Source organism: Nansenia antarctica (assembly GCF_963989245.1).
Source record: "Nansenia antarctica genome assembly, chromosome: 6".
Classification (NCBI taxonomy): Eukaryota; Metazoa; Chordata; class Actinopteri; order Argentiniformes; family Microstomatidae; genus Nansenia; species Nansenia antarctica.
The window spans coordinates 11468151-11491086 of record NC_137676.1 but is presented as its reverse complement, the minus strand read 5'-3'; the positions used below and the strand labels follow the sequence as shown (position 1 = coordinate 11491086).

Below are 22936 nucleotides of genomic sequence, written 5' to 3'. Positions count from 1 at the left end.
CCAGTAGAGTCATGCATTACAGACCTGGGATCGGGAAAACATGAGGTGTGCTTGAGTTCATTGTAGAGCACAATGGAAGCACTGGAATAGTCTCAGAAGTGCCAACGCAGCAGCATACAAGGCAAGCTCAATCAAGCACACCTCAGGTTTTTCAAATGTTAGAAATTATTTAAAATGTTTAAATCTGTGTTATTGAGCACCGAGATAATCCATCCACCTGACAGGTGTGGCATATCAACATCCTGATTAGACAGCATGATTATTGCACAGGTGTGCCTTAGGCTGGTCACAATAAAAGGCCACTCGAAAAATTTGCAGTTTTTATCACACGCCACAGTCCACAGATGTTGTACGTTTTGAGGGAGCGTGCAATTGGCATGCTGACTCCAGGAATGTCCACCAGAGCTTTGCGTTGCAGGTGAATTGAATGTTAATTTCTCTACCATAAGCCAATAATAAGTCAATTCCAACTCCAATTCTCAGAAACGCCTTTGGAGACGGCTTATGTTACAGAAATTAACATTAAATTCACCGGCAACAGCTCTGGTGGACCTTCCTGCCAATTACACGCTCCCTCAAAACTTGCGGCATTGTGCTGTGTGATAAAACTACACATTTTAGAGTGACCTTTTATTGTGACCAGCCTTAGCCTTATCTGTGCAATAATCATGCTGTCTAATCAGCATGGATATGCTGTAGTGAATATCTGGGTATACATGTCAAATGGATTATCTCGGCAAAGTAAAAGTGCTCACTAACATAGATTTAAACGAATTTGTGAACACAATTTGAGAGAAATAGGCTTTTGTGTACATAGAAAAGGTCTTAGGTCTTTGATTTCAACTCGTGAAAAAAATTGGAGCTAAAACAAAAGTGTTGTGAAATTATCTGCACCAACACCAGACGAACACCCGAGGTCGCTGTTCCATCAGCTAGGAGATGAGTTAGCTCACCCGTTACATTTACAGTTTTACCATTAGCCTAATGGTAAACAATATAATCTCATAGCTGATGGAACATTAGCTGACCCTCAAAGCGACTTACACAGATGGTGAATAATATAATAATAATAACATTTACATTTTTGGCATTTAGCAGACGCATTTATCCAAAGCGACTTAAATAAATAAGTTCGTCTAAATAAGTGAATAATCTATCCATCAGTCATCATATGAAAAAGTAATCTATGTTCGGGCCAGAGCCATTGGCAGTTTATGCTAGAAGAAGGAAACATTACGTTTTTATTTATTATTATTATTATTATTATTATTATTATTATGTACAGTAGAGAAACTCTACAGGGGATTAGAGGGGACGGAGAGGTTTCAGGAGGGACAGCTTGAAGGTGTAGCCTGAAGAGATGGGTCTCCAGTCTCCAGCAGGAGATAGACTCTACAATCCTCACTGCAGTGGGAAGCTCGTTCCACCAAAGCTGTGACCAGGTCGCGGGACTGCTAAATGCCCAAAATGTCAATGTCCACACCGCCACCAAACCTGAAGCTGCCCCGCACCATTATGAGTACAAATGGAGGTCCCTGGCCCCACAAACCCTGACACAATCAGTCAGGCAAGAAGAGAGACCCCTAGCATAAGTCTATTATAGCAGAGACAGGTACTTCATACAGAAAGAGTACATTTATGGTATGATACCAGGGTGAGTTGTTGATCGTGTGACAGATATCGGAAGCCCAGTTTCCTTTTCTTTCCTATGCTTTAGCTACACTTTGAAAAACCCAACCACTTTATTTAATAAAAAAGTTTTTCCTCTCGACGCGTACCATTATCATACAAACAGACGTAGGCCTACATAGATAAAGACAGACTGACAGGGAGAAAATACACGCATAAAAATATATATGTTTGAACGGTGTCACTGTACTATACCACAGCGTGAGCTTGGAATTATAAGGTTCTTTCTCCGTTTAGGGCAGTTCAGAGATATTGAGCGTCAACGTTTTTACATTCCATTATGTTTTGTGATGTTTTGTATTTTATGAATTACTAAAAATAACACCACACAGGCATTAATAAACACCTAATGGATCAGATTGTGTAAAAAAAACTCACAAAATTGAGATAGAACCTTATAATTATAACGTCACGACAGGTAACAGTAATGATAAAAAAAGTTTTCCTTCATTCTGACGCTAGCGGGAGTGCGAGTGTAGGGAACGAGGCTGCGGCCAGCCAGCCGTTTCCTGGGTGCGTAGAGAAGCGTCACCACCACAACCACAGCCAGGACAGCAGAGCGGCCGGGTGGCGATCTACGAGTATGAACAGAAGTTAAACAGTAAGGTGGCTTAGCAGGCGGTGTCGCATTGTCGGAGTAAGACAACGGAACCATGAGACCTTCATGTGTCTAAAAGGACACCCAGCTAACTGGAATAACTGTGCTGCCTGCCCTGCTACCATTTGGGATACGAGGGGTAGCAGCGCTCAGCGGACGAGGGGTAGCAGCCCCGGAGGGAGGAGGGCAAGTGTGTGTCCGTGCGGTGGCGGAGCGGAGCGGCCCGGGTCCCGCTAGTGAAAGATGAACAAAACCCACCGGGTACCGAGCAACCGGACTCTGGCCGCCGTGGAGGTGAAGAGCAAGGTGCGTGTTTGCTCACCGGGAGAAGTCTTGTCGTGTCAGTCTGAATTCTTTAGCTCGGTTGATAACGTTACTAAGCTAGTCACTCGCCGGTCCATGGCTAAAATAATTAGCGCGCTAAGTGGCTTGTCAGCAAGTTATGATGTGGTGAATTACTGGCTGTGGCTTGTCCCCCCTGGCTAACACTAGCTAGCTAGGTGGCTAGTTAGTTGCTATCCCATCTTTTTACGCAACAACAGTTACTGTCAAATCTGGATTGTTTCAGGAAGGATAGATCGAGGTTGTTCGCCAAACCCCTTAGATCTTCTGATTTGCAATAATAATACACATTCATGCTCACCATCATCAGAGCACCTGTCAGCCTAGGCCAAGCCTAGACTTGTCTGCACTTTGGACAGGTGTGCTGCTGTCATTTTGAACGGACCCATTCGAGTGTGTTTATCGTTCTGGAATAACTGCGAATGAACTTCGTTCGTCATCATTAAATTAAAAAAGAATTTGAGATTAACATCATACCTTAAATGGACGATAATATCATCATTTCTCAGTCTAATAATAATATCTGAGATATCATCTCTTATTCGGCTGTTAATTATGGTGGATGGCCTACTACAACACAAGTGTCTTGCTTGGTGCTTTATTGTCCCGTACGCAGGTGTGTCCGCCAGTCTCAGGTGATCGCGGTTCCTTCCGTGTTGGATTGTCACAACTTAGGCGCCTACATAGATTTCAGTCATTGCGCAGTTTTACATTTTGAAATGGCGAAAACAGTGACTTTGTCTTTGTTATAACTTAACCCAAAGTATGCTATAAACGGCTTTATGGTTCATCATTTCCAAAGCCTTCTCTATAGCCTACATCAACATCAATAAATGACAGTTTATAGTATACAGTGAAATGCCACCACTCCACGTCGAGAGAGTTCGTTACTTTTCTGCTTGACTTGTCACTGTGTCACTAACTAACTAACCGGCCAGCTCCGGTCCCCGAGGCTCGCTAACAGTAACCACAACACTGCTGTCGCTGTGGGCCAGGCCGTCAGTGGAGCAGCAAACCCCCCGGCGTGACCGCAGTTACACTACACCAGAGGTTCTCAACCCTCTCCTCTGGGACCCCCAGCTGCTCCACATATTTGATCTGTTCCACCACCAGCACACCTGATTCAACTGATCAAGTATAAAGCAATTATGGTTTGTACTTGATCAGTTGAATCAGGTGAGCTGGTGGTGGAACAGATCAAACATGTGGAGCAGCTGGGGGTCCCAGAGGAGAGGGTTGAGAACCACTACTACACTCTTCACTACAGGCCTAACCACAGTTACTACACTCCTCACTACGGGCCTAACCACAGTTACTACACTCCTCACTACGGGCCTAACCACAGTTATACACTCTTCACTACGGGCCTAACCACAGTTATACACTCTTCACTACGGGCCTAACCTCAGTTACTACACTCTTCACTACAGGCCTAACCACAGTTACTACACTCTTCACTACAGGCCAAACCTCAGTTACTACACTCTTCACTACGGGCCAAACCTCAGTTACTACACCCTTCACTACGGGCCTAACTACAGTTACTACACTCTTCACTACGGGCCTAACCACAGTTACTACACTCTTCACTACGGGCCTAACCACAGTTATACACTCTTCACTACGGGCCTAACCACAGTTACTACACCCTTCACTACGGGCCTAACCTCAGTTATACACTCCTCACTACGGGCCTAACCTCAGTTACTACACCCTTCACTACGGGCCTAACCTCAGTTATACACTCTTCACTACGGGCCTAACCTCAGTTATACACTCTTCACTACGGGCCTAACCACAGTTATACACTCTTCACTACGGGCCTAACCTCAGTTACTACACCCTTCACTACGGGCCTAACCTCAGTTATACACTTCACTACGGGCCTAACCACAGTTACTACACTCTTCACTACGGGCCTAACCTCAGTTATACACTTCACTACGGGCCTAACCACAGTTACTACACCCTTCACTACGGGCCTAACCTCAGTTATACACTTCACTACGGGCCTAACCACAGTTACTACACTCTTCACTACGGGCCTAACCTCAGTTACTACACTCTTCACTACGGGCCTAACCTCAGTTACTACACCCTTCACTACGGGCCTAACCACAGTTACTACACCCTTCACTACGGGCCTAACCTCAGTTATACACTCTTCACTACGGGCCTAACCTCAGTTATACACTCTTCACTACGGGCCTAACTACAGTTACTACACTCTTCACTACGGGCCTAACCTCAGTTACTACACTCTTCACTACGGGCCTAACCTCAGTTACTACACTCTTCACTACAGGCCTAACCTCAGTTACTACACTCTTCACTACGGGCCTAACCTCAGTTACTACACTCTTCACTACGGGCCTAACCTCAGTTACTACACTCTTCACTACGGGCCTAACCTCAGTTATACACTCTTCACTACGGGCCTAACTACAGTTACTACACTCTTCACTACGGGCCTAACCTCAGTTATACACTCTTCACTACGGGCCTAACCTCAGTTATACACTCTTCACTACGGGCCTAACTACAGTTACTACACCCTTCACTACGGGCCTAACCTCAGTTACTACACTCTTCACTACAGGCCTAACCACAGTTACTACACTCTTCACTAAGGGCCTAACCTCAGTTACTACACTCTTCACTACGGGCCTAACCTCAGTTATACACTCTTCACTACTGGCCTAACCTCAGTTACTACACTCTTCACTTCGGGCCTAACCTCAGTTACTACACCCTTCACTACGGGCCTAACCACAGTTACTACACTCTTCACTACGGGCCTGACCTCAGTTATACACTCTTCACTACGGGCCTAACTACAGTTACTACACTCTTCACTACGGGCCTAACCTCAGTTACTACACTCTTCACTACGGGCCTAACCTCAGTTACTACACCCTTCACTACGGGCCTAACCTCAGTTATACACTCTTCACTACGGGCCTAACCTCAGTTATACACTCTTCACTACGGGCCTAACCTCAGTTACTACACTCTTCACTACAGGCCTAACCACAGTTACTACACTCTTCACTAAGGGCCTAACCTCAGTTACTACACTCTTCACTACGGGCCTAACCTCAGTTATACACTCTTCACTACTGGCCTAACCTCAGTTACTACACTCTTCACTTCGGGCCTAACCTCAGTTACTACACCCTTCACTACGGGCCTAACCACAGTTACTACACTCTTCACTACGGGCCTGACCTCAGTTATACACTCTTCACTACGGGCCTAACCTCAGTTATACACTCTTCACTACGGGCCTAACCTCAGTTACTACACTCTTCACTACGGGCCTAACCACAGTTACTACACTCTTCACTACGGGCCTAACCTCAGTTACTACACTCTTCACTACGGGCCTAACCTCAGTTACTACACTCTTCACTACGGGCCTAACCACAGTTACTACACTCTTCACTACGGGCCTAACCTCAGTTATACACTCTTCACTACGGGCCTAACTACAGTTACTACACTCTTCACTACGGGCCTAACCTCAGTTATACACTCTTCACTACGGGCCTAACCTCAGTTATACACTCTTCACTACGGGCCTAACTACAGTTACTACACTCTTCACTACGGGCCTAACTACAGTTACTACACCCTTCACTACGGGCCTAACCTCAGTTATACACTCTTCACTACGGGCCTAACTACAGTTACTACACTCCTCACTACGGGCCTAACTACAGTTACTACACCCTTCACTACGGGCCTAACCTCAGTTATACACTCTTCACTACGGGCCTAACCTCAGTTATACACTCTTCACTACGGGCCTAACTACAGTTACTACACTCTTCACTACGGGCCTAACCTCAGTTACTACACTCTTCACTACGGGCCTAACCTCAGTTACTACACCCTTCACTACGGGCCTAACCTCAGTTATACACTCTTCACTACGGGCCTAACCTCAGTTATACACTCTTCACTACGGGCCTAACTACAGTTACTACACCCTTCACTACGGGCCTAACCACAGTTACTACACTCTTCACTACGGGCCTAACCTCAGTTACTACACTCTTCACTACGGGCCTAACCTCAGTTATACACTCTTCACTACGGGCCTAACCTCAGTTACTACACTCTTCACTACGGGCCTAACCACAGTTATACACTCTTCACTACGGGCCTAACCTCAGTTATACACTCTTCACTACGGGCCTAACCTCAGTTACTACACTCTTCACTACGGGCCTAACCTCAGTTACTACACTCTTCACTACGGGCCTAACCACAGTTATACACTCTTCACTACGGGCCTAACCTCAGTTATACACTCTTCACTACGGGCCTAACTACAGTTACTACACTCTTCACTACAGGCCTAACCTCAGTTACTACACTCTTCACTACAGGCCTAACCTCAGTTATACACTCTTCACTACGGGCCTAACTACAGTTACTACACTCTTCACTACGGGCCTAACCTCAGTTATACACTCTTCACTACGGGCCTAACCTCAGTTATACACTCTTCACTACGGGCCTAACTACAGTTACTACACTCTTCACTACGGGCCTAACTACAGTTACTACACCCTTCACTACGGGCCTAACCTCAGTTATACACTCTTCACTACGGGCCTAACTACAGTTACTACACTCCTCACTACGGGCCTAACTACAGTTACTACACCCTTCACTACGGGCCTAACCTCAGTTATACACTCTTCACTACGGGCCTAACCTCAGTTATACACTCTTCACTACGGGCCTAACTACAGTTACTACACTCTTCACTACGGGCCTAACCTCAGTTACTACACTCTTCACTACGGGCCTAACCTCAGTTACTACACCCTTCACTACGGGCCTAACCTCAGTTATACACTCTTCACTACGGGCCTAACCTCAGTTATACACTCTTCACTACGGGCCTAACTACAGTTACTACACCCTTCACTACGGGCCTAACCACAGTTACTACACTCTTCACTACGGGCCTAACCTCAGTTACTACACTCTTCACTACGGGCCTAACCTCAGTTATACACTCTTCACTACGGGCCTAACCTCAGTTACTACACTCTTCACTACGGGCCTAACCACAGTTATACACTCTTCACTACGGGCCTAACCTCAGTTATACACCCTTCACTACGGGCCTAACCTCAGTTACTACACCCTTCACTACGGGCCTAACCTCAGTTACTACACTCTTCACTACGGGCCTAACCACAGTTACTACACTCTTCACTAAGGGCCTAACCTCAGTTACTACACTCTTCACTACGGGCCTAACCTCAGTTACTACACCCTTCACTACGGGCCTAACCTCAGTTATACACTCTTCACTACGGGCCTAACCACAGTTACTACACTCTTCACTTCGGGCCTGACCTCAGTTACTACACTCTTCACTACGGGCCTAACCACAGTTACTACACTCTTCACTACGGGCCTAACCTCAGTTACTACACCCTTCACTACGGGCCTAACCACAGTTACTACACTCTTCACTACGGGCCTAACCACAGTTACTACACCCTTCACTACGGGCCTAACCTCAGTTACTACACCCTTCACTACAGGCCTAACCCCAGTTACTACACCCTTCACTACGGGCCTACCCGCAGTTACTACACTCTTCACTACGGGCCTAACCTCAGTTACTACACCCTTCACTACGGGCCTAACCACAGTTACTACACCCTTCACTACGGGCCTAACCTCAGTTACTACACCCTTCACTACGGGCCTAACCTCAGTTACTACACCCTTCACTACGGGCCTAACCTCAGTTACTACACTCTTCACTACGGGCCTAACCTCAGTTACTACACCCTTCACTACGGGCCTAACCTCAGTTACTACACCCTTCACTACGGGCATACCCGCAGTTACTACACCCTTCACTACGGGCCTACCCGCAGTTACTACACCCTTCACTACGGGCCTAACCACAGTTACTGCACCCTTCACTACGGGCCTAACCTCAGTTACTACACCCTTCACTACGGGCCTACCCGCAGTTACTACACCCTTCATCACTACGGGCCTAACCTCAGTTACTACACCCTTCACTACGGGCCTAACCTCGGTTACTACACTCTTCACTACGGGCCTAACCACAGTTACTACACTCTTCACTACGGGCCTAACCACAGTTACTACACTCTTCACTACGGGCCTAACCTCAGTTATACACTCTTCACTACGGGCCTAACCTCAGTTACTCCACCCTTCACTACGGGCCTACCTCAGTTATACACCCTTCACTACGGGCCTAACCTCAGTTACTACACTCTTCACTACGGGCCTAACCTCAGTTACTACACTCTTCACTACGGGCCTAACCTCAGTTACTACACTCTTCACTACGGGCCTAACCACAGTTACTACACTCTTCACTACGGGCCTAACCTCAGTTACTACACTCTTCACTACGGGCCTAACCTCAGTTATACACTCTTCACTACGGGCCTAACCTCAGTTACTACACTCTTCACTACAGGCCTAACCTCATTTATACACCCTTCACTACGGGCCTAACCACAGTTACTACACCCTTCACTACGGGCCTACCCGCAGTTACTACACCCTTCACTACGGGCCTAACCTCAGTTACTACACCCTTCACTACGGGCCTACCCGCAGTTACTACACCCTTCATCACTACGGGCCTAACCTCAGTTACTACACCCTTCACTACGGGCCTAACCTCAGTTACTACACCCTTCACTACGGGCCTAACCTCAGTTATACACTCCTCACTACGGGCCTAACCTCAGTTATACACTCTTCACTACGGGCCTAACCTCAGTTATACACTCCTCACTACGGGCCTAACCTCAGTTATACACTCTTCACTACGGGCCTAACCTCAGTTATACACTCCTCACTACGGGCCTAACCTCAGTTATACACTCTTCACTACGGGCCTAACTACAGTTACTACACTCCTCACTACGGGCCTAACCTCAGTTACTACACTCTTCACTACAGGCCTAACCACAGTTATACACTCTTCACTACGGGCCTAACCTCAGTTACTACACTCTTCACTACAGGCCTAACCTCAGTTATACACCCTTCACTACGGGCCTACCCGCAGTTACTACACCCTTCACTACGGGCCTAACCTCAGTTACTACACCCTTCACTACGGGCCTACCCGCAGTTACTACACCCTTCATCACTACGGGCCTAACCTCAGTTACTACACCCTTCACTACGGGCCTACCCGCAGTTACTACACCCTTCATCACTACGGGCCTACCCGCAGTTACTACACCCTTCATCACTACGGGCCTAACCTCAGTTACTACACCCTTCACTACGGGCCTACCCGCAGTTACTACACCCTTCATCACTACGGGCCTACCCGCAGTTACTACACCCTTCATCACTACGGGCCTGACCTCAGTTATACACTCTTCACTACGGGCCTAACCTCAGTTATACACTCTTCACTACGGGCCTAACTACAGTTACTACACTCCTCACTACGGGCCTAACCACAGTTATACACTCTTCACTACGGGCCTAACCACAGTTACTACACCCTTCACTACGGGCCTAACCTCAGTTACTACACCCTTCACTACGGGCCTAACCTCAGTTACTACACTCTTCACTACGGGCCTAACCTCAGTTACTACACTCTTCACTACAGGCCTAACCACAGTTATACACTCTTCACTACGGGCCTAACCACAGTTACTACACCCTTCACTACGGGCCTAACCTCAGTTATACACTCTTCACTACGGGCCTAACCTCAGTTATACACACTTCACTACGGGCCTAACCTCAGTTACTACACCCTTCACTACGGGCCTAACCTCAGTTACTACACTCTTCACTACGGGCCTAACCTCAGTTACTACACTCTTCACTACGGGCCTAACCTCAGTTATACACTCTTCACTACGGGCCTAACCTCAGTTATACACTCTTCACTACGGGCCTAACCTCAGTTATACACTCTTCACTACGGGCCTAACCTCAGTTATACACTCTTCACTACGGGCCTAACCTCAGTTATACACTCTTCACTACGGGCCTAACCTCAGTTATACACTCTTCACTACGGGCCTAACCTCAGTTACTACACCCTTCACTACGGGCCTAACCTCAGTTATACACTCTTCACTACGGGCCTAACCTCAGTTATACACTCTTCACTACGGGCCTAACCTCAGTTATACACTCTTCACTACGGGCCTAACCTCAGTTACTACACTCTTCACTACGGGCCTAACCACAGTTATACACTCTTCACTACGGGCCTAACCTCAGTTATACACTCTTCACTACGGGCCTAACCGCAGCCCTCTGACCATTCATAAAGAGGAAGTTTGTGCGCGCGCGCTTTAGACTGGTGGAGTAGTAGCAGCAGGGGTTTCTATGACCACAGCGGCATGCCAGGATTGATTGTCAGACCCGTGCGTTTCCCATTGATCAGTCAATGAAAGCTGTGCGTGCGTGCGTGTGTGTATGTGTCCTTATCTGTCCTGTAGGCTTTATAGCACACAGCACACACACACACACACACACACACACACACACACACACACCAGCTGTATATCAAATGCACATTCCCTCAGTCAGGGAGCAGAGACATGCTGTACAAGCCTGGTGCCTGGGGTTTGTAGACACTCCAGCACACACACACTCTCTCTCTCTCTCTCTCTCTCTCTCTCTCTCTCTCTCTCTCTCTCTCTCTCTCTCTCTCTGTCACACACTCTCTCTCTCTCTCTCTCTCTCTCTCTCTCTCTCTCACACACACACACACACACAGTGTTCCTATAAGAATGCAACAAACGTGTTCAGCAGTACAAACTATTAGATCATTGACCTCTGACCTGTCAGTCAAGTCACTGTGGAGTATCCTCTGGTGTTGTTGGTATTTCAGGGAAACAGATTACTACTGAATAATTGAATATATTAATATATATGAAACAATATCTTTTGCTACTTACTATTACTATTACTATTATCTGTCTGTGTGTGTCTGTGTGTGTCTCTGTTTGTGTGTGTGTGTGTGTGTGTGTCTATCCATGTGTTATCTGACTTACCTGTCCGTCTGTGTCTGGTGTGGTCCAGTTTGGTGCAGAGTTCCGGCGGTTCTCTCTGGACCGCTCCAAGCCAGGTCGGTTTGATGAGTTCTACGGCCTCCTCCAGCATGTCCACCGCATCCCCAACGTGGACCTGTTGGTGGGCTACGCAGATGTCCAGGGAGACCTCCTGCCCATCAACAACGATGACAACTACCACAAGGCCATCTCCACCGCCAGCCCCCTGCTAAGACTGTTTCTACAGCGGAAAGGTGAGGCAGGGCGGGAGGGAGGAAGGGATGGAGAGAGGCAGGGGGGGAGGAAGGGATGGAGAGAGGCAGGGAGGGAGGAAGGGATGGAGAGAGGCAGGGGGGGAGGGAGGGAGGAAGGGATGGAGAGAGGCAGGGGGGGAGGAAGGGATGGAGAGAGGCAGGGAGGGAGGAAGGGATGGAGAGAGGCAGTGGGGGAGGAAGGGATGGAGAGAGGCAGGGAGGGAGGAAGGGATGGAGAGAGGCAGGGAGGGAGGAAGGGATGGAGAGAGGCAGGGGGGGAGGAAGGGATGGAGAGAGGCAGGGAGGGAGGAAGGGATGGAGAGAGGCAGGGAGGGAGGAAGGGATGGAGAGAGGCAGGGAGGGAGGAAGGGATGGAGAGAGGCAGGGGGGGAGGAAGGGATGGAGAGAGGCAGGGAGGGAGGAAGGGATGGAGAGAGGCAGGGGGGGAGGGAGGGAGGAAGGGATGGAGAGAGGCAGGGGGGGGAGGGAGGGAGGAAGGGATGGAGAGAGGCAGGGGGGCAGCGTTGTATTTTTTCGTTAGTCTAATTGCTGAATTCAGTCTGCCTTTGAATTCCACTAAATCACAATAATTCTGTGGTGTTGAATGGAATTTGTAGTGTGTGTGTGTTTGTGTTTGTGTGTTTGTGTGTGTGTGTGTTTGTGTGTGTGTGTGTGTGTGTGTGCGTGTGTAAGCTGTCTAGCTGTGCCATATGACCTATAGAGGCTAAGCCACTTTGTCGGGGGGATTACTGGGGTCACTGTGTAGCACCGTGTGGGACCGTGTTTCAATTACACGCTGCACACACACCTCATGCTGGGAGCAGTCTGTGTGGCTGGAACATGAACACACACACATGCTAGCACACACACACATACACACACTCTGGCTGCAACCCCCACCCTAACTTCAGATGCCCCCCCCACCCGTCTTATTTCAGATGCCTCCCCCCCCCCCCCCCCCCCCAGCAGCCAGCCAGTTGAGCCTCTCTCCAGGAGACAGTCTGGATGGATGAGACTCTCTGTTATTTTCACTAATGGCTTCCACTTTTCCAATATCATATAACCACAGCTAGCCTGAATCAGCTCCTCTCTCTCTCTCTCTCCCCCCCCCCCTCCCCTCTCTCTGTGTAAGAGTGGGTAGTTCCATGGCTGTCCCTCAGGTGGGAAAGCTAGGAGAAACATACAGCTCTGGGATGACCTAGCAGCTAGCACAGTGGCTAGTGTATTGATGCTATTTGTAATTTTTTAGCTGCTCTCCTCTCCTCTCTGTTCCCCTCCTCTCGTCTCCCATTTCCTCCTCTCTTCTCCCATCCCCTCCTCCTCCTGCTCCTCCCCTCCCCCCCTTCCCCCTCTCTTCTCTTCTCTCATATCTCCTCTTCTCCTCTCCTCAGCCATCAGAAGTAATAATAGATCTTCAAGCGGATTCTGAGGAATTTGTTTGTTGGTGTGTATGTGTTGGCGACACTCGCAAGTTTAGTACACTGGTCTTCTAATGAGTTGAATGAAACATATTCTTTGCGTGTGTGTCCAAGTGATTTCAATGTAGTTTCACTTGGCATTTACTCTCTCTCTCATGCACACGCACACACAATCTCTCACACACACACACACACACACACACACACACACACACACACACACACTGTTTCTCTGTCACAATGTGTGGATGACTGCAGAGCCATGCCTGTTTACCTGTTGCCATGGCTGCGGTGGATTAGCGACTATGAGGTTTGTGTAAGGCTGAAGAGAGCAATACACACACACACACACACACACACACACACACACACACACACACACACACACACACCTGAATGGTACAAGCAGGAGAGTGCTCTCTCCTCTCCTCTCTCTGCTGTAGGGCCAGTGGGGGTTGAACCTGCAGCATAATGACTGGTTTATTAATTAGTAACGTTGATGAGCCACAGAGAGATGAAACACTGTGTTAAACACACCATGCAATGACACACTGGTCTGGTGGCCCCACCCACTAGAACAAGCACTGGGACAGGAGCATGATAACACAGGGAGGGATGGAAGGAGAGAGAGGTAGGGAGGGAGGGAGGGAGAGAGAGAGAGAGAGGGAGGGAGGGAGAGAGAGAGACAAGGGAGGAATGTGTTGTGGAGGTAGAGGAGTAATGAGAGAGGAAGGGAGGAAGAGAGAGAGGGGGGATCGTGGGTGAGGAATGCAGTATGGAGGCAGTGAGAGGGACTGTAAGAAAGAGAAGGAGGTAGAGATGGAAAGAGGGAGAAAGAGAAAAGAGAGAGAATAGGGAGGGTGGAATGCGTAGTGGAGGGAGGCAGAGTGAGGCCCTGGCTCGGGGAGGGCTAGAGGGGGAGGGGGGCGGCTACGTTGGTGGAATGTGGCCAGGCTCTGATCACCACTGCTGGGTAGATTAGACAGGACAGCAAGGCCTAGTACATGGCACTAGAGCTACAGAGGTGGAGGGCTAGGTCTGGGTCTGGGGTTGACGTTGAGGCTGAGGCTGGGGATAGTGTAAGAAAGAGAAGGAGGTAGAGATGGAAAGAGGGAGAAAGGGTAGGGTTGTAGGACTGTAAGACTGTAGGACTGTAGGGCTGTAAGAATGTAGGGCTGTAGGGTTGTAGGGTTGTCGGACTGTAAGACTGTAGGGTTGTATCGATGTAGGGTTGTCGGGTTGTAGGACTGTAGGGCTGTAGGACTAAGACTGTAGGGCTGTATCGATGTAGGACTGTAGGGCTGTAAGACTGTAAGGTTGTAGGACTGTAGGGTTGTATCGATGTAAGGCTGAAGGATTGTAGGACTGTAGGGTTGTAGGGTTGTAGGACTGTAGGTCTGGTTGTGATCAGTACCATGATCACCATGATCAGTACCATGACCAGATATTCCATCATCCTCATTCCATTCCATGCATTACAATGAGCCTGTCCTCCGATTTCTACCTCCACCAGCCTCCCCTGGTTGATTTCAGAATCAGAATGAAGCTTATTGTTACATCCCATTATACAAGTATGAGAGTAAAATGATTAGGCTTCGATTCCTTGACATTGCAGCAACAAGAGAAAAATGGCTATAATTATTTAAAAAAACAATGAGACACGAGAATAGCGTAGTCATCGAATCTCTCATGTTCAGTAGTGTGTCTCCTGTCATATCTAAGGTAGCTGGCTATTGATATTCTAGTCATACAGTAATAAAGCGATGAGGATTGTTGACTGTGTCCTCCAGTTTCAACTGTACTGTGGAATGTCTTCACAGAAGCAGAGGATGAGGAGTGGAGGGAGAGAGAGAGGGATGGACAGAGTTGGAGAGCGAGAGAGAGGGATGGACGGAGTTGGAGAGCGAGAGAGAGGGATGGACAGAGTTGGAGAGCGAGAGAGAGGGATGGACAGAGAGCAGCCAACCTGGCCAGGTCATTGTTGAGGCGTATGAGTATCAGGCTCGGCCTTGCTAGCCCCCACTCCCCCGCCTCCTTCCCCCTGCCGTACCCCACCTCACCCCCTGGCTGCCCCCGCCTCCCCTATCTCACCCTGGAGGCTGCAGGTGGCAGGCCTGAGCAGGAAGCAACACAGCCAAGCCAATCAGCAGGCAGAGTCAGACAGCTTAACCAATCAGCAGGCAGCGTCAGACAGCAGAGATGGACAGCCCGGCCAGCCTGGATGAGAGAAACAGATGAAGGAGGAGAAGAACAAAGAGACTGCAAGAGGCAGGGAGAGTGATTGAAGGACAGAGAGAGAGTGAGAGAGTGTGAAGGGGAGAGGAGAGAGAGAGAGAGTGTGAGAGAGTGTGAAGGGGAGAAAAGAGAGAGAGAGTGTGAGAGAGAGAGATTGAGAGTGAGCACTGTCAGCAGAAATAGAATTGATGAACTATAGTATACTGCAGAAATGACATGGGACAGGAGGGGAGAGAGTCTGTTCTCTACACCCCCCCCCCCCCCCCCCCCCCCCCCCCCACACACACACACACACATACGGTTCAGGTGAAGTGATGAAGTGATAAATGTAGAGGTGAGAGGCGTGTCCCTGTACCACTACTGTATGGATGTAGTAAACACAATATGTTTATCCTCAGTGTGTCCCTCCTCTTTCCCTCCCCTCTTTTCCTCCTCTCCTCTCCTCCCCTCCCATCTTCCCCTCTTCCCCTCGTTCTATCCTACTCTTTCTCTCTTCTCATCTCCTCCCCTCCTCTCCTCTACAACTATCTATTCTGTTATTCTTCCATCTGTTCTTAGTGACAGTGAATAATGTTATTTCATGCTCTGGTCGCCAGTCCTCCTCCTCCCTATTTTTTTTCTCTCCTTATTCCCCACTCTCTCTCTCCTTTCTCCCTCTCACCCCTATTTCTCTCTCTCTCCCATTTCTTTCTCTCTCTCTCCCATTCTTTATCCACGTTCTCTCCCCCTCCCTCCTCCACTTTCTCTCCCCCTCCCTCCCTCCCTCTCTCCCTTACCTTACCTCTTCCCTCTCTCTCTCTCTCTGTTATCAGTATTAAGGTTCTCTCCATCAGCAGAGCCAGGGAGGTATGCTCCCAGAATAGAAACACTTCAGGAATTTTCTCCCTTTTCAGAGGTCTTTTTCACCCCCACCTCCTACCCGCCTCACACACGCATTCGTTATCCCCTCCTGCCCCAGCACACACACACACACACACACACACACACACACACACACACACACACACACACACACACACACACACACACACACACACACACCGTCACAGTCCCTCCCTCTCAGTATCGTTCAGTGACTGGAACACCATGGTACTCACCGTGTGGGGGAGGGATAGTCAACAAGCCTGACTGTTTCCAGACTAGCTGTTGTATGAAGCAACACTCAGACTTCAGCTCAACACAGGATCCATTAACTCAGACATAACTCATTATTCATTCATTATTCATCATTCATTCATATTCATATGTCATTATAAGATGTGGTTCACATGCTGTTAGCAGTAGCACTTTCTTCAGTCAGTCTGATTGTATGGCTGGTGTCTGTTTTTGATCAAATAAAAATCAAACTTTATTGACAGAGTACATTTCATACAGGGGTGTAGTCCCAGGTGACTGGGCTGGTCGTCCCCCCCCCCCCCCCAGGTTAATCATTGTCACCTGTGTGTGGTGTCAGGTGATGCTGGGTATCATGATGTCACTAGTGAAGCATCAAGCTCCTGGTCCTCCCAGGAACATACGTCCTGTTCAGTAATGTCCTGTTGTAACAGGCCTGTAATGCATGGAATGGAATGGAATGAAATTAAATGAGATGAGGAATGGTATCAAACACGCATGAGCCTCTGTAGCAGAAGGGGTCTCATGGAAGGTCAGTCCTTCCATCCATAGCTCCGTCTAGGACTCTACATTTCTCCATCCCCATCGCTCAGCTGTTTTACCAAAACAACTTTGTGGGGAGACAAACATGTTGTTGTTCCCAGATTGCCCTTTTAAGTTTAGGACCAGGAGTGGCAGAGACAACTGGTCACCATGGTCACCAAGTGCTGGAACCCTGCCTTCACATGCACACACACACACACAAACACACACACACAAACACACACACACACCCACCCCCTGCAGGGTGAAAATGCATTAGTGAGCTCCTCTATTCACGCTTCATTGTGTGTGTGTGTGTGTGTGTCTGTGTGTGTGTGTCTCTGTGTGTGTGTGTGTGTGTGTGCGCGGGCGTGTGCGAAAGATTTCCCACTCCAGTGCTTTATTTCCCTTGCCCTGTATCTCTCCTCTTTGTCTCCACCTTTCTCTCTCCTCCTTCTCTATCAACTGTGGGGAATCATAACCATCAGAGCACTTTAAATAGCTCACCTTTACTGACCCATGACACACGTAGAGTTGGTTTAGATAGCTCACCTTTACAGACACATGAAACACGTAGAGTTGGTTTAAATAGCTCACCTTTACTGACCCATGACACACGTAGAGTTGGTTTAAACTGCTGTCATTCACTGACCCATAAAACATTTCTTTTTTGTTTTATCCCATGTTCTCTACTCCAGTCTAATAGGGATACACGCTGGTTAGCCTTCACGTGGTCCTGTGGTTCTCTGACACACAAAACATGGTTCTGTTTCAGCAGCTATGGTGGATATGTCACCAGGCTGGCTCCGTTCACCTCAGCCTGGTCCAGCCCGACCCGCTTTCGTTCTGTAGTAGATGCATTGTGGTTAATATGATGAAATCACATCTCTACTGTCTGTTTCACCATGCCAACCAGAGGATGGACCCTTCCCTCTGCCAGGTGTATTGACCGTAGGAAACCAGAGGTGGAGGGAGAGAGGAAAAAAGACACTGTGTGTGTGTGTGTTGGCTAATTAGACTGAAAGCCCTTCCTCTCTGTGTTAATGAGATCTGATGATTGTTGTTTTAGGTGTCAGGTTTCACTACAGTAGTGTCAGCAACTGACAGAGGTGTGTGCGTGTGTGTGTGTGTGTGTGTGTGTGTGTGTGTGTGTGTGTTGTGTGTGTGTGTTGTGTGTGTGCGTGAGTGAGTGGCCCTGGGGGACTTCCTACTCAACACTACTCTACTTGTACTCAAATATAACCCTTTTGTTAAACCAGCTTTTCATATATGGAGGGAGGGAGGGAGAAAAATCCAGAGTGATGAAACAGAGACGATAAAGAGAGATGAAGAGATGTGTGGTATGCTCCCCTGGCCAGTAGCAGGAGCCAGTCACAGACCAGAGACATGCTTCTGTGTGAACGTCATCATCATGTTGGCTGACGGCTGTCATGGGGCAGGTGCTGGATGTCGTGCTCAAGTATTGGAAGAACATTCCAGAGTGTTCTTGGGTGGATACGAGGTGCGCGTGCGTGCGTGTGAGAGAGTGCGTGTGTGTGTGTCTGTTACATTCTTCCTGAACATATGCGTCATGGTGGATGGGAAATGGAGAGACTGCTCTCTCTCTCTCTCTCTCTCTCTCTCTCTCTCTCTCTCTCTCAGTACAACTGATCCTTTGTTTATCTTTTTGGGATGGGGGGAACGAGAGGGGAGGGGGGGGTGTACCTGTCAGAACCTGAGTGCTGGAGTCCTTATCTACCACCTGACTGGACCACTTCCCAGATCACACAAACAAACACACACACCCACACACACACACACACACACACACACAACAGCACACAGCATTTGAATTATTACAAAGCGTCTTATAAATTATTGTAGCCTAGTGTGGGGTGGGAGGTAAGGAGAGAGGCAGGGAGAGAGAGAGAGCATGATGTTGTTAATGTTTAGCGTGTGTGTTGTAGTAGTTAACCATTAGAGCACCCAGGACCAGGGCTCTCCTGTCAGACCTTTGGTCTGCACACCTGGCTCTGCCCAGGGGAAAGTCCAGGTACGGCCCAGAGAGAGAGAGAGAGAATGTGCGTGTGTGTGTGAGTGTGTGAATGTGTGAGTGTGTGTGAGTAAGCCTCAGAGGAATTCACAAAGCCCTGCCATGAAACAGACCAGAGACCACGCCTTATTTTACTGCTTGTGACGTCCATGGTGACATGACCAACAGAGACAGGGAGGGAGGGAACAGTTCTGTGACACAAGTAGGGTTGGGTACCGTTTGGGTTTTATCCGGTACCGGTACCTAACCGATACTTTAAAAACGGTACCGGTACCAAAACGGTACTTAATTCGGTACTTTTGATTTTTTTAAATGACATATATATATAATAATAACACGGTCGACAACATTAAACAGCTTTTCACTTTTTTATTGCTGAGGCACAATATATATTAGTTAAATATACACTCAAATTAAAATAAATGAAAATAAAACTCCTGAGCCTTGGGGACTCCATTAAGCTGGGGGTGCCTATCGTTGGTACTGATGTCGAATACGAGTACACACTTGTTCGGCAGCCCCTCAAGGACATCAGAATATTCTTAGAAAAGGGATCTAGTGAAGAGGCCTGCATAGCCCCCAGAACCAAGAGGAAATATAACTCTGATAAACTGGAGCCCTCCACCTCGTCAAAATCCAAACTCTGTTGCCGCTCAGCTACTACTACTCCCCTCCCCCTCTCTGGTCCATGCTGACATGACGATTGATTTTTCAGACACAGTAGTAGGATAAGGACAGTACCCGAATATCAGGAGATCCCCGATCATGTTGTCCTCCTCGCAGAGACGCAGCCACACATCCGCACAACGTCATCAACAGACGCGTCGAATCCTGGAGTGCACTGTCCAATCAAAGGCTTGCGTTCGTAAACTCGCTCTGAGAGCGTCGCAGCGCACACTGGGCCCGACGTCATAAGGGGAGCAAGTCATTTGATTGGACAGAAGGCATTCCACGAGTGGTGATCAGAATTCCAGAACGAGTTTACGGAACACACCCATAAGTCGAGCGTCGCGTTACGCCAACCCGCTAGCGGAAGTTGCTATTAGCAACCTTCTCGTTATCCTTCCGTACTCGCTGCTTTCACTGAGTGGAAATTTAACAGGCGATGTGACGTCGCGAGATAGAAAAGTACCGAAATGAGGCACCGAAATCTCCTTTGCGATTCGGTACGGGTATATACCGAATGTAAAGTAACCGGTACCTACCGGTACCGATTTTCGGTACCCAACCCTAGACACAAGGCTAGAGACGAGAGGGAGGGAGAGATGGAGGGAGGGAGGGAGGGAGGGAGGGAGGGAGGGAGAGAGAGATGGAGCGAGTTCAGGTCTCTTAAGTTCAGGGACCCCTCTAGGCGCCCAGCCATTGGGTTTAAACAACAACAACAACAACAACAACACCAGTGTGCAACAGATCAACAAACATGTATGACTTAATGGGCCCTATTATGCACTTTATCAATAAGACGAGGCGGTAGATCTAAACTTAAGACGTGGAGGCGTGGTCAAGGCCACTTTGCTATTATGCGTGCTGTAGTGGGCGCCTAAAACCCGGCGCTAAGCAAAGAAATTAGTCATGGGTGTGTTTTGGGCGTCTTCTCAATCAACCCAATCAGCGTGCCAGGTGCCATTCCCTTTAAGAACCGGCTGCGTTGAGTCATTAGCGCTATGCTATTATGGAAGTCCTAAGAAGGAGGTCAGCGCGCTTCTCTGCCTCTCCCTTCTGAAATAAAGCATTTATACTGTGACCGTAATTGACGTCTTGCCGTGGAGCCACGTGCGTGTTCATGTGTGCCCACATGCATGCGCAAACCGCGGAGGCGCGCTCGTGTTTCAAAACGTGCATGAAGTCTAAACTTAAGAACTTTTAAAACCACTTCTTAGCGATAGGAGCAAAGTCAGATCGCATAATAGCAGGGGCGCCTAGTGCACTTCATTAACATATGAACACTCCCACAATGAGCAATATATGCACGGGAGTTTTACGTCTTATGTGTGGGCGCCTATCGACACCTGCATAATAGCAGTAGCGCGTATGAAGCGCATAATAAGGGTGGCGGTAGGTCTTAACCTGGCGGTGCGTCTTAATTAACACTTAAGACGGCAAGTTAAGAAGTGCATAATAGGGCCCAATATCTCCTGCCTCCACCTGGTTCTCCAGCTTCCACCTGGTTCCCTAGCCTCCCCCAACCTCCCCAAGCCTCCCCCAACCTCCCCTAACCTCCCCTAGCCTCCCCCAACCTCCCCAAGCCTCCCCCAACCACCCCTAACCTCCCCTAGCCTCCCCCAACATGTACTGATGCTATTGTTGATGTGCCCCCCCCCCGCACCCCCCCCCAGAGGAGGCCGACTACTCGGCGTTCGGGACAGACTCTCTGACCCGCAAGAAGACGACGGTGCTGGCGGCGGTGCTGCTGCGTCCGGACGCCAGCCGTAAGAAGCCGGCCGTGGTCATCAGCCTGCCCCGGGACTTCCGGCCCGTCTCCTCCATCATCGACGTGGACATCCTCCCCGAGACGCACCGGCGCGTCCGCCTCTACAAACACGGCCAGGAGAAGCCGCTCGGGTTCTACATACGCGACGGGTCCAGTGTCCGGGTCACACCGCAGGGCCTCGAGAAGGTACTTCTGATAGTTGAAGTTTACGTATGCTCAGGCAACACACTTTTTTAAGTGGAACGGCGTAGCTGTCTGTCTGTCCGGTGACGGATATGTGGCGTCTGTCATGTGACGGACAGCTGATCTCCCGGAGGCAGAACACATCAGACCTGATTCTGCCAGTGGCCGTGTGTTATAATTGAAACAACAGCGTTGCTTCCAGTTTTCAGCTGTGCTGTTACAGTTTGTCTAAAACCAGGGATCGCCGTCTCTTAGAACAACAATGGTCTTTACATCCAGTGGAGGAATGGAGGCTGGTGGAGGCAGAAATCAGAGGACAGGCTCATTGTAATGTATTCCGCTCCATGCATTGCAATGAGGTGGTCCTCTGATGTCTGCTTCCCCAGCCTCCACCTGGTTCCCTAGCCTCCCCTAGCCTCTCCTAGCCTCCCCCAACCTCCCCAAGCCTCCCCCAACCTCATCTAGCCTCCCCTAGCCTCCCCAAGCCTCCCCCAACCTCATCTAGCCCCTCCTAGCCTCCCCCAACCTCCCCTAGCCTCCCCCAAACTCCCCAAGCCTCCCCCAACCTCCCATGGCTCCCCTGCCTGTAACCTGTGTGTCCCCTGTGTCTCCCTCCCTCTCCAGGTCCCGGGCATCTTCATCTCCAGGATGGTCCCCGGGGGGCTGGCCGAGGGCACGGGGTTGCTGGCCGTCAACGACGAGGTCCTGGAGGTGAACGGCATCGAGGTGGCGGGGAAGTCTCTGGACCAGGTGACCGACATGATGATCGCCAACAGCCACAACCTCATCGTCACCGTCAAACCGGCCAATCAGAGGAACAACGTGGTTCGGGGGGGCGGGGGCGGGGCCGCGTCCGGGAGCTCGGGGCGCTCCTCCGACAGCGGCGCCAGTTTCTACGGTTACTCGTCGCCAGGCGGCGGGGTGGCCATGGCGACCCCCGCCGCGCGCATCATCCAGAACTTCCACCCAGGGGAGGAGCAAGAGAGCGACGAGGACGACGAGGACCTGGTCATCGAGGCGGGCGGTGAGGCCACACCCATCCAGCGGGCACCGCTGTTGTCCA

The 22936-nt window shown here is 49.4% G+C and overlaps 1 protein-coding gene across 1 annotated transcript in view; it reads left to right on the top strand.

Annotated features, from left to right (window-relative positions):
* The first annotated feature begins 2445 nt into the window (after window positions 1-2445).
* Window positions 2446-22936, top strand: part of pard6b (par-6 partitioning defective 6 homolog beta (C. elegans)) — a 20731-nt gene continuing 240 nt past the window's right edge. The window contains exons 1-4 of the mRNA XM_080534054.1: window positions 2446-2593; window positions 11717-11939; window positions 21596-21876; window positions 22498-22936. The exon at window positions 22498-22936 is cut by the window's right edge and continues 240 nt beyond it. Coding sequence (XP_080390180.1) covers window positions 2531-2593; window positions 11717-11939; window positions 21596-21876; window positions 22498-22936 — 1006 coding nt within the window. The 5' untranslated portion in view covers window positions 2446-2530. The remainder of the gene's footprint in view (window positions 2594-11716; window positions 11940-21595; window positions 21877-22497) is intronic.